Genomic DNA, 17560 nt, shown 5'->3' on the forward strand with positions numbered 1-17560 from the left:
GGGTTACTGTGTCCTATTTGTTCTAGGAGAGAAGGTTATGTGTTCTCACTTCGTTCTTCTGGCATGAGGGGCAGCGGGGGGAAATGCAAGGACAGAGGCAGGGGCAAAGGGTCTTCTGTAAGAACAGATGGTGTGTATCATCTCCTGCCTGAAACCCCCTTTCATCCAGATGACCTGAACATCGGCGGAATTGTTGGTGGGGTTCTGGTTGTCCTTGCTGTACTGGTCCTAATAACAGTGGGCATCTGCTGTGCATACAGACGTGGTTACTTCATCAGCAATAAGCAGAATGGGGAAAGGTGAGCCTGTCTTAAGTATGGGGGGGCGGGGGGAAGTTCACGTTGGCATTAATATGATCACCAGTACTCATGGGACTACTCTCTTCTTCTATTTCAGTTACAAGAATCCAGGGAAGCCAGATGGAGTTAACTATATCAGGACAGATGAGGAGGTATGGAGTGAGGGTAAACAGCAGACATCACTTAGGAAACCTAGAAGTCAAGGTGTTTCCAGCAGGGAAGATGACATTCCTCCTTGGAGACCAAGTGGGTCCCATAGGAAAAAGTTTTCCCCATTATATTGCAGCCCCCGAGCTCTGTAGCCCTTCACAATGACACGTACATGTCATGCATTTACAGTTGCAAGCTCTTGATGTTACTTGTTAAGAATGATTAATTGGCTGTTTTGCCAGTTTCTTCTTTGGGGAAGTGGTGCCTTCGACCTGACCACCATTTTCCCTTGCCCACTGTCCCCTTGATTGGTAGAGGATGGCTGAGTTCTCACTTTTGTGTTGGCCTTGCAGGGCGACTTCAGACACAAGTCCTCATTTGTGATCTGAAATCTGACGGTGTGGCCGAGAGCACATGCAATACCTCTACTGGAAATTTCTATCGAGAGCAACCTGGAGCGAAGTGAACTTGGACAGAGCTAGACACCTGTGCAAAAGCTTTTTGTTTTGGCCAAAGTTGACCGCTACTTCTTACTTTTTAACAAGCCACGTGAATAAAAGAATTTTCCTCAAGATGCACACAGTCATCACAAGAGAAAGAAATTGAGTGGGTTCCCGGAGGTGGATTCTAGTCTTGGGCCTGGCCTCCTACCTGATTGGTGGGAGGATTTGGAAGCTCTTGCTCACAGACTCTGCTGAGGTGGGCACTGTGGCCCTGGGAAGCCAGTTGATTTGCCACTTGCTGTCATCAGCCAGGGTGAGCCCCACTTGAGGGGTGACGAGGTAGCTGTGTCACGCCAGCAGTGTAGGGCTTGGTAATGTGAATCCCAGCGTGAAACCCTGCAGCTGCAAAGTTTGAATCACTGAGACTCCAGAACAGAGGCTTTTAATGCAATGACTTTGTCTCACAGTGGTCCACAGACAGCCCTGCCCCATTTCTTTTTAAAGGCATTGTCGATCAGTGTTATAGTAACCATCTTGGAGAATCTTTTTGGATCAGCATTTTATAAAAACAGGCAAAATCCAGGTCAATTGCTTGTTGAAAGGGGCCTTCTTTCTTGCCTGTAGGAACCCTGCTTGTCCATGGAGGGTTTCAGTATTTAAGGAAAACCTCCATCTTAGGCTAAATCCAAAATGGTACTAAAATAACATTCTGCTTTTCTATGGGTGTTTATTTTATAAAATTTTACATTCTAAATTTTTGCTAAAGATGTATTTTGATTATTGAAAAGAAAATTTCTATTTAAACTGTAAATATGTTGTCATACAATGTTAAATAACCTATTTTTTACAAAAAGTTCAACTTAAGGTAGGTGTTCCAAGCTACTCGTGTTAAATTGGAAAATGTCAATAATTAAAAGTATCTTATCCGAAGGAATCCTATCAAGGCTTACTGGAACATTCCTTTTTCCACGTTTGTAGCATTTTTCACAAGAGAACTTACGCCCTCTATACATCAGACCATTGTTGCTTAGGAAACCTATAAAAATTCCAGTTGAGTAATGTCAAAATCTGTTTGCATCTCTCCAAAAGAAACATAAACTGTTAGGTTAGCCTTGAACTACCTCTTCCTTCGATTACGAAAACTACCTATGCCCAAAGACCACCCAGAAGCTTTTAGACATATGTGTGCAAACCATGTTAGTCAACTCCAGGGTTGAGTCATATGCCCGTCCAAGTGGGTACTGGCCACTAACTTCTAAGGCTAGCCAGCATGTCCCTTTCAACCTTTAATGCTCTGGCTTTGTGCCATTAGCTTTAATATGCTCATGTGCCACAGGCACTTGGCTCAGCCTAGGACAGTTGTAAGGTGCATACTTCAGGAAAGGTGGGTCTTCTCCATGTGGCACCACTGGGACACAGCTCTTACTGATTGCCGATGGCTCCTGAAACAAAGCAGCTATTGCTATTGGGTTTTTCGGTTCATTTTACTTATTCGTGTAGTTCATAAGACTGTCCAGGGCCAAAGGCCGGTTTGAAATCAAATCTGTCAACCGTGATCTTTTTTAAAGGAAATGAATTCCACCATTCCTCTTTGGCACAGAGAAAGCAACGAGACACCGCAGGTTCTCACTTCCCAGTAAACCGTACGTGGCGGCAGCCGGGCCAGCCCTTTGGAGACGATCAGGGGGTGCAGCCGGGGCGAAAGCCTGATGGTGAGAGGAAGGTGCCCAATCAAAGGCAGTGTTCCCATTTTGATTTTAGAGTTTTTATCTACCCCAAGACACGGCTCACTTTGTGGGGGACATTAGAAACATTCAAAAGCCTTTGTTCTTCAAGAGCAGACGTTCTTAGCCTCAGATGCATTGCTGTGTTAACTCATGATATGAAGCGGTTTGAAGCAGAGCTTCTCAGAGGAATGCCTCCGATTCCATTGTGTGCTTAGAGGATGGTTTTTATATAGAAGAATGTAGTCATCTTGGGATTAAACTTTCAGTGTCTTACTTTTTTTATACTTTGAGGTTTTTTTAAATTAAATACTTGAGACTTATGTTGACTTTTCTTTTTAAAGTTAGGTGAAACACTTTGCCACAGGCTACTTGGCAGAGGCAGTTGGCAGCTCTTTCTAATTGTTTAATGGTACCTATCTTTGCATTTGTGTCTTGAATGCTTAGAATTCAGACTATCCTTCCATCTTCACCTCCTCTTGGTAGAAAGGGATAGCTTCCTCCTTCTCTAATTGTTGGAGAATCAACTCTAGCCTCCATCTTGGTTGTCAGTGATAGGGTGGCCTTACTGCCTCCTCCTTATGCCCTAAAACCTCCTACCCTAGTGCCACGTGAACCAGGTCTCACAGAGGAGAGAGAAGTGAAATGTGGAGTCTGGGAAGTAGTTGCCTTTACTGTAAAAATGTAGACAGAAAAGGAACATTCATGTTTTTTCAGATGTGAATGTGACTAAAGACTCACGGCCTCTACAAGGTTGTTGTGGCCTTTGGTGTGGCTGTTGCTGTACATAGATGTTAGACTTGTACTAACACACCTGTAAGTTGTATTGGTTAAACCTCCATAAAAGCTTAAAAAAAAAAATCAACTTTGCCTCATTGTTTCTTTCTTATTTGCCCTCATGTTGGCTTTACCTCTTCTTTCTAGAATTTTATTAGGTAAATACACTTAAAATAGTGTAGTCCCAGGTTTAAAGAGAGATTGCCATCACTGTCTACATGAATTGGAGATACCGTATTTCCCCAGGTATAAAACGCTCCCATGTAAGACGCACCTTAATTTTGGGGCCTGAAATTTGAAAAAAAAATTACATGAAGTTACTGAACTGCAGTTTTATTCATCATAAAATTCATACAACTCCTCATCACTTGCGGGAAATGCAAGTTAAAAAAAACCCAAACAAAAACTACAACCACTATATAAGACGTATCCAGTTTTTTGAAAAAGGGTGCGTCTTATACATGGGGAAATACGGTGTTGACTCAGCAGCAAGCAGCTGTGACTCCCTCCACCAATGACTTATCCACACGTCATAGTTCACATATGGGAGAGCTGTGGGGTGGATCACAGTGACATTCCACCCCTGCAAGCCAATTACCATGTTTTTATTAAAAACAGACACAGTAACCCTGTACTTTTCATTCTGTGTGACAGTTTGCATGGTTTCAGCTCATCTTCCTTTAGTTCTGTGGTTGCCCTTCCCCTACTTTGGTATATAAATGGTTTCTACTTTTGGTAAAATCTCCTGCTTAACATGAGGACCATCTCTGCCCTCACTGTCTTTGGCTGAACCGGTGCCTGGAGAGCAGCTTCCGGTCAGGCCCTGCTTCCAGCCCTTCTATGGGCTCTAGACTGAGCACACGCCATGGTGGGGCGGTGGCCATGCTTCCCAGCCCAGTGGGCCCCCAGGAAAAGGCCCAGCTGAATTTCTTTCTGGTCATTCTTGGACAAAGCAGACATACATGTTTGAAGGTTACCGAATGGTGCTGCCAGAGGAAACTAAAGTCATCTCCCCTTGTGGGAACTGTCCTTAGGAGATGATAACACAAATCGGCATTAGTGCCACTTGGAGTAAGGGACACAAAGCAGGTTTTCGTAAACAGGACTATTTCTACACTAAAAGGTACGTCTGTTGTTAGGAGGCAGACAGCTGTCTAGGGACTAAGGCAGTGGGACAAACTAAACCTTAAAGACAGTCATTTTTTTTTTATCTAACAGGGAAGATTTGGTTTTATTATGTTTGAACACTTTATGTAAATTAAAATGACCAATAAAAGCCCTGTTCTAAAAATAGAAAAATTCTATCCAATACTAGAGGGCTGTATTTATGCTTAACCTTTATTATTCCATTTTAGAAAGCCATACACTTTTTTAAAAAATCTGCAATTCATAAATAAGAATAGAAAAAATATTACAATTGAAATCTTGTCATTAGATAATGGGAAACTCTACTGTAAGGAATTCATATCAGCTAACAGAGGCTGGATTTATATAAAAGAAAGCTGATGTGTTGTGTTCCTCAAGGACCAGAATATAGCTTATCAGAACAGATGGACTTGATACTTTCAAATGGAGTAAAGTTATAATAAATAGCTAAGACCTTTCCCTATTATTTTATAATTTTTGACCACATACTTCATAAAAAGAAAAGACTGGCCAGCTACACAGATGAACAATTAAAGAGTGTTGGAATCATAGGGACAAGCTCTGGTATTACATAGTGACAGTATTCTTAGGGTTGTGAGGGAAGCCATACGTCTGCCCTTCACATGCAGAAAAGGGTCCTTCCAAGCTCCTGCTTCTCTGACACTAGAATGCGCTGTTTTAGTTGGCTGTTTTCAGGGGCGCCTTTCGGAGCGACCTCCTACTGGGGGCTGGGTTGTCTTTATTTCTGGCCGGAGACTTCACATTCCACTGCTGAGGCTGTGGAGGCCTAGGGAAAGAAAAGATAGAGTCAATCTGGAACTAAGAAAAAACTAACAAAAACCACCTCAAAAGGAACTCTTGGTAAACTTACGGTTTATCCGGCAATGATAAACATAAAATGTCATTTCCTTGACTCTGGGGTTCAACTTTCTCTGAAAGGGAGTCAAACAAACAAATTTAGATTTCCCAGAACTCCAGAGAAGCTGAAGTATCTGACAGGAAGGGACTTGCCTTTGACTGCCAAAGGAGTGCGTGGCGTGCCTATGTAGCTGACTCCTGCTTCAAACGTGACATCGCTGATGGTCTCTGGATAAAGGGGAAACAGCATGGTTAATGAAAAGTCGGTAAGAAACAAACATCAAATAATGTCAGCTGAGTAAGGTGTTATGGAGTTCCTGCTATGGTTTCATTCAGTCTCTTACATCAGTACCAGAGTGACTGTCAAATTTAGAAGCCCTCTAAGTCAGGCTGCAATTTATTTGACCTTCTTGTACGACTTGACCATGTTGAAGGCTCAGTCCTTCCTTCATGTCCATGGTCTCCTGACTTCCTTTCTCTGGACACTCCCCATCTTAGACTGCTTTGCTGGCACCTGAGCACCCACTGCTCACTGTCTCTGGCTTCTCACCCACCCCATGTCTTCAGTCACTGCCTATCTATCAGTGACCCCCAACTCCAGCTCAGACTTCTCTCCTACTTTTCCTATTGCACCTGAATTCCCTGAAGATGCTTCACCAATTCACTCCCTCCGCTCAACATGTTCCTTCTACATCCCCAACCAGTGCTCTAGCCAAGCTGGGCATGCCAGCCATTACTAGCTCCTTCTCCACACCTAATCAGTACTGAGTCCCATCGCTGCTCTCCCTACTATCCACCTCCTCTCCTGTCTCACTGTGACAGTCTTCCCTCATCTCACCCTTGATCTAGCACAGTGGTCTCCCATTTCCAGATCTCCCTTAGAAGGCAGGAGAGCACAGTGTAGGGACAGACTCTGAATCCGACTCTGGGTTTGAATTCTGGCTCTTTCTTACTAGCTTGGGAACTACTCTAAGAACCTCAAGTTTCTTTACCTCCAAAATGGGATACAAATGTACCGACCCCAGGGGAGTTGTCAGGATTAAATGAGATCATTTATGTAAAATCCTTAACACAATACTTGGTACAAGGTAGGTGCTGAAGAAATGTTAGCCACTATTGTAATTTATTAGCTATTATCCGCTATGTCAGTTAGGTAAATTTGTTTAAAATTCTGGTAAGGTCACGGCCCTGCTTTAGTATCTTGATGGCTCAGTGTTTAGAGGAGGGCCCCAAATCCTGCCCGTCTGAGCTGGGCAACAGCCTCTGTGTGAGCTGGCCCCAGGGCAATCCGATTATCATGGTTCTTCAAGCAGGCCCTGGTCTGTCACACCTGGGTCTACACAGGCAGCTCCTTGTTCCTGGAGTGTTCTTCCTGAGCCAACTATAGCATAGCACTCCTGAGACCTGGGAGGCAACGCCTCTCCCAGTGACCTGTTCCTCCTTTGTGTACTGTGTCATTTTGCACGAGCCGCTATGACATTTGTCTGAACAGAGCACAGGCTCCATGGCTGGGTGCTGGCTGTCCTGTCAGAGCCTGTTGTCCCTTCTGCAAAGATACTTGGGAAGTAAGCTGCATTGTTCTTCCCTTTCTCCCCTACACTGGAACCTTAGGGTACTGAATAGATCTTTCTAGTGAATGAATTAAAATCCACCAATGAATCTGCAGTGCTACGTGCCTGAGCTACTCAAGCTATGTTAATAGACAATGATTGAGAACTGTATCTTCAGCACTGCCATCCAAATAGCTCAGTTCTGCTTATTCCCATTACTGGGAGGTCTCTCCTTGTATTAGTTGAAATCCCCTTCCTTCCATTCACATTCCTTTTCCTGTTTGGAAGCCTGTGCACATCCAGGTAATAAGTCTCCAACCTTCACAAAAGCACCAAGGCAGTAGCACTTAGATCCCCCATACACTTTGTAGGCGCTTACAATTAAAGGCAGAAGCATTTTTGCTGCCTGAGTTACAGCAGTGAGAGGGGCTTGCTAAACTCCCTACAGATTTTGTTAAAATCTAGCTCTGAAAATTATTCATTTCCATTTAGCAAAACCACTTTGTTAATGCTGAGTACCACTGCTGTGCCAGAACTGTGGAGCCGGGTAGCATTTTTCCTGTTGGGTTTCGTAGAGCTGAGACCACCTCCTGATAGTCACCCCACCTTAGAGTTGTCAATAGAATTTGTATGTATAAACCACAGAGAAAAAAGAACTGAGTTTTTAAAAATTCTCTAATAATTCTCCCAGAAAAGAGAGCTAATAGGAGACCCTTCTTCAAGCCTTTCTTCCTGGTTCAGAAGAAGAAGAGATTCCCCAGGAATTTTACATTCAAGAGCACAGAGAAAGAAAAAGTGCTCCATTGATCTGGGGACACCTGAGAGTCTTACTTTCAGTGCAAAAATGGCTCCACATGTACAAATTCAAGCAGCATTAATGCAGCATGTCAGGCTTCACTGCTGAGGAATACATGCTGCCAGGAAACCAACCGAAGACTGAAATCAGGGCCTCATGGGGATGGGCAAAGCTAAAATGAGATTCGTCCTCCCCGTTTCTGCAGCACATGGTACCTAACTGCCAAACAGAAGCACTTGGTGCCCCTGAGCCAGGAACACAGAACATGCAGAAAACTCTTCTGTGTGAAACAGGTTGAGTTTTTTACATATATTACATTACACCTGTTCAATATACACGAACCCAAAATTACCCACTTCTTTTAATGACAAAAAGCTGTCATGGTTCAGCTGTCATCTGAGGAGAGGTGGGGGAGGAGTTGTGTTCAGACGTTAACCTCTCTTAAAAGGTGAACTTGGATGAAAATTACCTATAACCTGGTAAATATTCTAAGATACCACAGCCTCACAGGTAGTCGGACTGCCAAGCATGTAGCTAGAGCACAGCAGGTGCCCAGTGACTTTGTATTGACTGAATGCACGACTGAATGAATGGATTGATGCTTTGCTGCTCCATTATCATAAAGAACATCTTAGCACTATTCTCATCTTATAATAATGCCCAAGATTAGCACTGTGAGTGGAATAAGGCTGTAGAAAGGTACACAGGAATTGGAATAAAAAAACCTGAGTTTAAGTCCCAGCTCTGCCATTTAACAAACTTCTGTTCACATCTATCATGCTCCCGACACTGTGGTGGGTCTGGTGGATACAGTGAGGCATAAAACAGCTTAAAGGGTGCAGAGGTGGTCACTAGGAAGGGGGTGTTCTAGGATGAGGACATGTCACACGACAGCCAGCGGCAGAAGAGAGTGGGGCTTGTGCGGGTACTCAGAGGGGACCACCCATGGCTGGGGTGCAGAGTAAGGCAGAAGGTGGCACGAGACCAGGCAGGAGGCAAGTGGAGACACGTGCAAACTACACTACAGATTTTGGACGAGAATTTCTTCACACTGTCAATTTTCTCAAAATAATGGTTTTTATCGGTTTTGAGACAAGAAGAAGCTATAAAATAACGGGGGAAAATACACCACACCTCTCTTTTGAAATAAAAGAATAGGACGTTAGAAAAATCCGCCCAATGGGAGTGAGAAGACATACGCTGTCAGCACAGCTGGCGGTGGAATCCTCGAGCTGCCACTGAATCTCAAGTCTGTTTGCTCCAGAGCTGAACTCGGTGGCAAACAAGGTGCAGGCCCCTAGTGCTGACATCGGAGAGCTAAAAAGCAAGGCTGGCTGAGCAAATCAAGTAACCTGGGGAGTCAGGCAGGAGTGGTGAAATGTTGGCTCCAGAATGGCAAGAATGGCGCTGCCTAGAGAAGTTACTTCAGGGCTCTGCGCTTCCGCTTCATCGTCTGTCAAGTGAGGATACCTCCCAGGGCTGCGCGCGGTGTAACTGAGGTAACACATGTAAAAGCACTTGGAAGAATGCTGAATGTTTAGCTTGTGCTCAGTCAAGTTGTTATAATCATTCCAAAACATTTAGTCTGATGGCCATAACGCCCTACGACGCTGTTGAGCCTCAGGAGAGCCTTCATCCAGTAAAAGGACTTTCTTGCAATAGAGGGAGTTTTACTGCAAGTCCAGCAGACACACAGTGACCACAGGGGAGAGTGAGAAGCCGGCTCACTCACATGAGCTACTTACTCTCAGGAGTACTGACTGCTCGTTTAGTTACATGGTCAATGGCTCCACTGGACTCTTGCTCCAAGCTGTATGAAGATGCTAGGATAAAACAGGAAAGTTTTATCTGTCCAAAATTTCCAAAACAATATCAAACAGCAAAACAACCAAATGAGAAAAAATATTCGCAAGATATAAAACAAAGTTAATATCCTAAAGTGATCTTACAGAGGTTAACTAAGGAAGATACAAAAAAAAAAATCATAAATATGAGAAACAATGTCCATTCTCACTAGGATTGAAAGAAATGGAAATTAAAATTATAACTATAGTATTTTTAGCCTATAAAGCTTAGCAAAGAAAATGGAAAATTATAAAACCAGTGTTTGTAAGTAGGAAAATGGACACCCATGTGACATTAGCAGGAATATGTAGAGTGAATTATAGAGGGCAGTTTGACATCAAAAGTTTTAAAAATATTCATGGCCTCTGGGTGCTAGGAATTAATCCTAACGATTACACAGGTATAAGGATATATGTACAAGGATGTTTATTGTGACATTATTTCAAAAACTGAAACACACACCTACATTTCCAAAAATAGGGTAGTAATAAAAAAGTGGGGCACTTCCATAAGACACAATGCTGCACAGCCATTGGGAGAAAAGTTTTGAAAGAAAAATCCATGGAAAACTTTCTACTACATATTATTAGAATTATGTGTAGGGAAGCAGGTTATAAAACAGCGCACGCTAAGATCACAATTTTATAAATAAAACCAAGCACACGTGTGTGAGGAGTAGAAAGACTAGAAGAATAAACATCTTACTCCTATGGGTGAGTTTTCTATTTCACGGACCTTTCCAAATCTTTTATCATAAATATGCACTGTTTTATTATCTATAATACTAAGTCCCTAATCAAAGTTATTTGTTTTAAAGATAATAAAATGAAACCGTTTTAAAAGGAATGAGAAGGCTTGTACTGTGTTTCAATCTGCAAACTCACTATGTCTGAGACGGAAAACCGAGTAGTTCTGAGCCTTCTGGAAGAAAGACTTAAGCTGTAAGACTTACCATGATTGTGCGTTTTGCCCAAGCTTTCAGAATTTAAAGTGAAGGGCAACACTCCTATGCTCCGATTCCGACTCCTGCTGTTCGACTCCACAGCTTTCTTGACAGAGTTTAGGATTGCAATGGTACTCAGGGACATGGACCTGGGAAGGGGAACATACCAGACATGCAGAAAGCAAGAGTAAAAACACAGATGCCACTCCCCATTTTCTTTCAAATGAATCCCTCATTCACACTCATTTCAAATCTGAAAGGGAAGAGCCCGGAGTGAGGTATCAGTGAAAACACGGTAACACTCGTATTGAAAACATCTCTTGGGGCATGGCAAACATGCCTCGGAGGATATGGTGACAGGGAGCCAGCCTGTGACTGATTCTGTGGGCTCCGTACCTGGCTTTGGGTATTAACCTCTTCAACGGCCCAGTTTCAAGTGAAAGAGGCAAAGGAGGTGCCTGGTTAGTGCTTGACATGGATATTGAGGGCTGGCTTGCGGCATGGGGTACAGAGGCATTTTCTTGACCCGCAGGAGCTGGCAATATTTCTAAACTTGGAGCAACCTGTCAGAGAAGATAAATAAAGAGTAATTACCTTCTAACACTTAAGAGAAAAGAAGAATCTTTATATGCTATGAGAAAGTCCATAAGCCATCCATTTTAAAGCCATGTCATCCTGGCTTTACATGGGCAAGTAGAATTTTCTCTTCAGAAACAGTACTGTTGGCAGACTGCCACAGAGAGATGTTGTGGTGTTAAAGAGAAAAAGGAGAAAGTGAGTTTGTCCTCATCATTTTTCAAGGCGGCAGATCTGTCTGGATGTCTCACAGACCTGAGCACGCTTCTCTGAACATGAGCAGCCGCTCACCTAGAAATGCCCCCAAGTAACCGTTAAGTTCTCAAGAGGGGCGTGCTGGGAGAAGGAGCGCAAACAAACTAGGCAGCCTAGGGAGACAGGGTTATCTACCGATCACTGTAATCAAAGATCAGAGAACCCCGCTGCCAGCTTGCTTTCTGGGCATTCACACATTTCCCCCAACTAATATTCCAGTGGCTTTCCAGACAAGTTCAAGTGACGTGGCCTTCAGGGAAGGGAAGCCTCCGTGATCCATCTCCCTGCGTATCCCGTGTAACAAACCACGTAACAAACGCAGTGGCCCGCAAGCGGCAATGCTGAAGGTCTAAGTCAGACCAGCCCCTGCTTCCGTGTACAGTGGAGAAGAGCCTGGAGAGGAGGGTCAGACGTAGGGGGCTGCTCATCTACCTGCGCGGCACCTGCCGCCTCCCTGTTCACATCTGCTTGTTTCGCCAGCTCTTGCTCCTGGGCCAGCTGTTCGTTGTACTTCTTCATGTCATACTCTAGTTCTGATGCCAGCTGTTTGTCAACTGCAAAGAAATCCTTGATTTCATCCCGGTAATCCTGCATGACCTCCTAAAACAGACCCAGAGGCATCCTTTAATGTTTTCTTGAATAAATAAATAAGCTCTCCTTATTTAAAAATCCTTAGCATTTTTGAGGAAGAAAATAGCATAGTATAAATAGAGAAAGGAAAAACCTGTTGCATTTATTTCTGATTGAAAGGTTTTGCCACAAAGGTCTGAGGCCTTATGTCTGCACTGCAAGTATCCATACCCTGGCTGCCTAGATTGAGGCTTTTCACGGTGTAGGACCCCATCGGTGACAACAGCCTGGCCTCTGATAGGTGTTCCCCAAGGTATACTGCTATAGGGCAGTTATGTCCTGACTTACAAATCAGAGGTTGTGTTAAAGGTCATTATCCCCAAATTAAACATGATGACTAATATTCACTTTTTTCCCCTCACTAGAATAAATTTAGATGATGACTTTGCTCTTGACTCCGGTTGAGAAAGTCTTTAAAATGGAATCTAATTGGCATGAAGGACACACATGCTTAGCACTTCAGAAACTCAGCTGCACGAAAAAAAGCAAGGACCAGCTTCTGTGGAACCTATGGTCAAACTCTCTGTCTTCTCCTCAAAAATCAAAGGTCTGTCTGGCTGGTCTAGTTCTAGAAAAGTGTAACACTGGTTTTGAGGCATTCTGAGTTCTAGTCATTCACCGATTAAGTACACCATCATAATGGCCAGAAGATCCTGAGTAATGAATTGCGGAGCGGGGAGACACCAACCACAAAGTACAAGGTCATCTTTTACCCTGAGATAGTTCATGAGTTCCCGCAAAGCTGGGATCTTATTCTTCTCTAGCACAGTCTTCAGGGAGATGATAATTGGAATAATGTTTTCTATGAAATTCCTCTTCTGAACCTGTAGTAACACAAAGGCATGTTTTAGATGCATAAAGGTCTGAAAGACAAAGACTTCACCTTGAACTAGCTCTTTTGTCTAGCAGATCTTGTCACTATATAAATTTACTTTTGGTTTTTGATTATGGTCCTGGGAATTGAATAGGACACATCATCTTTGTCCTGGAGACTTTATAAGCATTACCTCAAAACACTAGGAAACCTTTGCAAAGTAGGACACAAATAAATAACTATTCTTATTTTCTAAACAAAAAAAAGAAAGTAACGATACATTGGATAACTTGACAAAAAGCTCCAAACTTTCAAACAAACCCATCACGACACATACAGTCCCTTCATTCAACATCCTCTATTTGAAATGAAAATGAGTTCAATTCTGGCTACCCAAGAGACATTTTTAATTCCTACAGGTGAAATGACAACGGTCGAAAATGGCTAAGCATAAAGGTAGTCAAGTTTTGTATTTCCCGCCCCCCCTTCTCTTGTGTGTAACTGTATATACATTTAGGAAAGTGCTAATCTATTTACAGAGTCCCTGACTTGGCCAAGCTTTCATATTCTTTATCATGAATGATCACTAACCACAAATGTTTTGCAGTAAATCTCTTAGAATTAAAACCAATCCATTATAGTAGCACACATGTTATGATTTATCATGCTGAATCTGAAAAGTATTTTTTCTTCTCATGTAGTCATGCGTATATTTTCCTTGCTTGTAAACCACTCATTTCTAAAATGTCTTATCAGAGTTTCTGAAATAGGAGGGCAACAGGTAAAATAAACAATTTAATAAATACGAGGCTAAGTAGATGGTACATATAGGGATAGTCTTAAAAAGTGACTTAAATGCATTTACTCAGCAAGTATTATTACCAAACACCTTCTCTGTACCAGACACAAAGCCAACCTCAGGGGATACAGAAAGGATACCAAGAATTCTTGCCTTCAAGTTACTTCTAGACCAGACTAGCAGTCTCTGTTATGATGTGTAGCACGCTGTGACAAGTGGCAGTGTATTAAGGAAGTTATGGAGGAGGAATGCATAGGAAGGAAGGGGTAAATAGTATAAATCAGGGAAGGCTTCTTTGAAAAGATGACACTTAGGATGCGGAGGAATTAGGTTGCAGAAAGAAGGGGACAGGGTGAGAGCAGACACTGCAGACAGAAGCAGCAGCATGCAAAGGCACAGAGGCACTAGAGACACCTCCCATCTGAGGGAAGAACAGCAGTCTGGAATGGAGAGCTTAGAGCGGGGAGCAGGCAGAGAAGGGATGGGGTGGGGGCGGCACAACACACACAAGAGTTCTGTATGCCTTGAAGAAGAATCAGGATTTTACTCAGAAGATGAGTGGAAGCCACCAGCCTATTTATTAAAGATATCATTAGAGGTACAACTTATATATGATAAAATTTGCCCATGTTAAATCAACAGTTCAGTGAGTTGACACAAGTATATACTGAGTAACCAACACCACAATCTAGGCCGTCACCTACAATCCATCGCCCCAAAAGTTCCCTGCTGCCTGCCTGTCTGCAGTCAATCTGCCTCTCGTCTATTTTAAGCAGGGGAACAAAATGATTAAATTTGTACTTAAGAAAGATTGCTCTGGCAGCAAGGTGATGCTCAGACTGGAACAGAAAGAAACTGGAGACAGAAAGGGTGCTGAGGAAATTGCCAGAAATGGCACAGGCTTACATGAACACATAACCAGTAAAAATGTGAGAGAGATGGGTTTGTAAGATAAGATGTGAATGTGGAATGTGATCAGTCTATTTCTTTGGGTTCAAAAGCCTTCAGGGCTCAGATGGGAAATATGAATTAGCAGCCCAGGCTAGCTATAAGAGCCTGGGGCCTGTCCACTCAAGTCATTCCAATTCCAATCTCCACACTCGCTGGCCAAAGGCAACGTGTGCCTGGCATGCCGGACTCGAGACTTGGGGAGCGCTAGGCTCCCTTCTCCACAATAGAAGACTGTGGGAGAAGAGAGCAACAAACAGAAGGAAGAAGGGATGAGTAATTTGGTTTTGACAGAGAAAGTTTGAGATGCCTGTGGCACAACCAGGCAGGCAAGTGGGACTGGTTCAGGCTCATGAGAGAAGTTGAGCTGGAAACAGACATGGAGAGTAACTACCACCTGGGTGATTGAAAGTCACTGGTAAGAATGAAATCGGGATTTCAGCTAGACCACCAGTATTTAGTGGTGTGACCGGGCCTACTTAGAGGATAACACACTCACTTGTGAGAGGAGCTTTTTCTGAGCTTCCTGCATGACTACATTTGCCAGGGCCATGTCATCTTCTTCCATAAGGAGGTCCTTATCTGGTTTCGATCTCATTGCCAAAAGTTTGATTTCCTTTGAGCTGAGGACCTCAAAGGTATCTGAGAGTAACTCACTGGCTTCCATATCCAGGGGCAGGATGCCGTCGGCGAAGCACGCTGAGAAAGAGTACAAAAGATCGGTTTCTGAAAAACAGTCTGGCCTCCCAGCTAGGGAGGTATCCCTCACAGAGCTAGGAGGGCCTGTCTGGGCTGCAAGGGGTCTACATGGGCACAGCTGACGTCCAAAAAGGGGGCTTCCTGTAGGACGAGGGTCCCATTTGTTCCAGATCTGCTGGACTATTAGCAACACAACATTTCAGTTTTAAATACACATTTGATCCCACACACAACAGGCTTACCCAAAATACTAAGGCAGATTTTGGAAGTCATATTGAATCGCTGGTCATCTGTGAAGTGCTCTAGAAGAAACTTGTAGATTTTCATTCGCTTCTCCTTGTTTGTCTTTCCCTTCAGTGAAAAGAGCCGCTTCTCTCTATGGCGAAACAGGACAATTTTACCACATCACATGGGCTAGGGTGAAAAGGACTTTAATTTTAGTAGCATTTCCCAGCATCCTAAAGGCAGTCTACCATGCTCATCAAAGGCATTTTCCCCTTAGCACTCCTGGTATGAGTGAATTTCCTTGCATGGCCCTGCCGAGAGAAGTAACAACCCCACAAGGAATATGTGGGTTGGGGTCTGGGCCTGACCACCGTACAAAGCAGCTGACCATCTCCCACTGCTCACCCAGCTCTCCCGGGAGCCTCACTGACCTCTCTGACTGGGGAAACTTGTTATACTTCTCATGCTTCTCGTAGTTATTGAAGTGGAAAATACACTCAATGAAGTGCTGGAAGAACATGACAGGATTTCTCTTCAGTAACAGGTGAGCCAGGCAAAACTCCCCAAAACTGCAAAAGAAGGAGACCTATTGGCTATCTGCAGAGAGCCAATAAAAATTATACCAACAACTCTGCAATACAGAGGGAAACTGTCAATTAGAGTAAGGCATACTAAATCTATCACAATAAACAGCTTCATTCACACCAAAAGCAAGATCCGAATTTAGCTTCTTTTATCTGTCCTTGCTAAACATCCTCCTTTTTGAATCCGAAATCAGTGTGAAGGCTATCTCTACCAGGTGTCCTTTCAAAATTCTAACAAGGTGTCATTATTCAGCTACACTTCAAATGAAGGAAAACAACCAACCCACCCCAAACAGCTTCTTCGAGCAGAGGTAGTGATAAAGACCAACTGAAAATGAACACTTGGATTTCACCCTCTCCCTCCTACCCCCAATGTGAAGTTTGCCGACAACAATGAACAAAATCCCGTTTTAGTAACTGGAACTGTTTCAAGAATTGGGATTAATGACCAGAGCTTCACAGTTTGGGTCATCAGGGAAGTACCGCCCACAGACAGCAACTGACTTGCACCGAGCTCTGGGCTCCTCAGCCAGCCCTGCGCATGCTCCTTTGTCCTATGCCCCAAACCTGGAAGAGGCGTCTAACATGCACCTACACTGTGGGACACAGACATCACTAGCACCACCCCAACCTGAAGGGCAAAATCTAATGGCTTTCCAAGGCAAATGAGCACTGACAAATGCCAGGCTGGTCAACTTCAGGCTCCCTGACAGCTTCTGTTTCACCAGGACAGCGAGTTCTCGAGAGAACACCAAGGCACTGGTTTTTGGTCAGGGGTCAACCTAAGGTGGTTCAGGGCTGGCTTTGATCCATTCAACTGCCCACACCAATGTTTTCATTTCCTCTCAGAGATAAACGCAATTTCTACCTACCTAGGAGCACCATTCAACTTTCACCTGGAGAGGAGTAGTGACAAGGACAGGCCAAATATTTTATTCCTGCCTTAGGAATACATTAGGACTGGCAGGAGGTGTGCCTTCCCCTATTGTTTCCCCTGAGGCTAATAAATATTCAAATCAGTTTGTATTCACAGCAACATACATCAGTCAATTAAAGGTCAGAAGGTAGCTCAGAAATCATGATGCTGAAAGCAGCCTTGATAAAAATCCAACAGCAAATAGTGACACTTTGACTATTAACCTAGGAAATAAGGGAGCATCCTGACATAATTACGAAAACAAAACAAATAAACTCTATATACTAAAGGAATTCCCTCAGGAGAAATTCACTTAAGGCCACCTAGAAGAATCTGCCTGATCTGAGTCGTCAGTATATTCTACACAAACTGTGTTTTTCAGTAACCCAGATTAGAAAGGCAAAGGAGGTCACAGCATCAGATGAAGTTCTTTTTAAATAAGGGTTACTGGGCCGGCCAAGTGGCGCAATGGTTAAGAACTGGCTTGGGACGCCAGAGGGCCCCGGTTAGGATCCCACATGAGGGCCAGTGACACTGCCCTCCACAGCTAAGATGCTGAACAACAGCTCAACCTGGAGCTGGG

At 43.6% G+C, this 17560-nt stretch overlaps 2 protein-coding genes across 2 annotated transcripts in view; one reads left to right on the plus strand and one right to left on the minus strand.

Annotated features, from left to right (window-relative positions):
- The window catches only part of JAM3 (junctional adhesion molecule 3), a gene marked incomplete at its 5' end in the record, with an annotated part of 18258 nt that extends 14782 nt beyond the window's left edge, over window positions 1–3476 (plus strand). The window contains 3 exon segments of the mRNA XM_019634320.1: window positions 170–299; window positions 397–451; window positions 803–3476. Of these exon segments, the coding sequence (XP_019489865.1) occupies window positions 170–299; window positions 397–451; window positions 803–838 (221 nt within the window).
- Window positions 3477–4712: 1236 nt separating this feature from the next.
- The window catches only part of NCAPD3 (non-SMC condensin II complex subunit D3), a 57428-nt gene continuing 44580 nt past the window's right edge, over window positions 4713–17560 (minus strand). The window contains exons 14-24 of the mRNA XM_019634321.1: window positions 15909–16046; window positions 15495–15628; window positions 15053–15252; window positions 12706–12816; window positions 11795–11962; window positions 10928–11094; window positions 10541–10680; window positions 9489–9566; window positions 5551–5625; window positions 5411–5471; window positions 4713–5326 (exon numbers count right to left, since the gene is read on the minus strand). Of these exons, the coding sequence (XP_019489866.1) occupies window positions 5218–5326; window positions 5411–5471; window positions 5551–5625; window positions 9489–9566; window positions 10541–10680; window positions 10928–11094; window positions 11795–11962; window positions 12706–12816; window positions 15053–15252; window positions 15495–15628; window positions 15909–16046 (1381 nt within the window). The 3' untranslated portion in view covers window positions 4713–5217. The remainder of the gene's footprint in view (window positions 5327–5410; window positions 5472–5550; window positions 5626–9488; window positions 9567–10540; window positions 10681–10927; window positions 11095–11794; window positions 11963–12705; window positions 12817–15052; window positions 15253–15494; window positions 15629–15908; window positions 16047–17560) is intronic.

This window comes from Hipposideros armiger, unplaced genomic scaffold, assembly GCF_001890085.2.
Source record: "Hipposideros armiger isolate ML-2016 unplaced genomic scaffold, ASM189008v1 scaffold_1584, whole genome shotgun sequence".
Taxonomy (NCBI): Eukaryota; Metazoa; Chordata; class Mammalia; order Chiroptera; family Hipposideridae; genus Hipposideros; species Hipposideros armiger.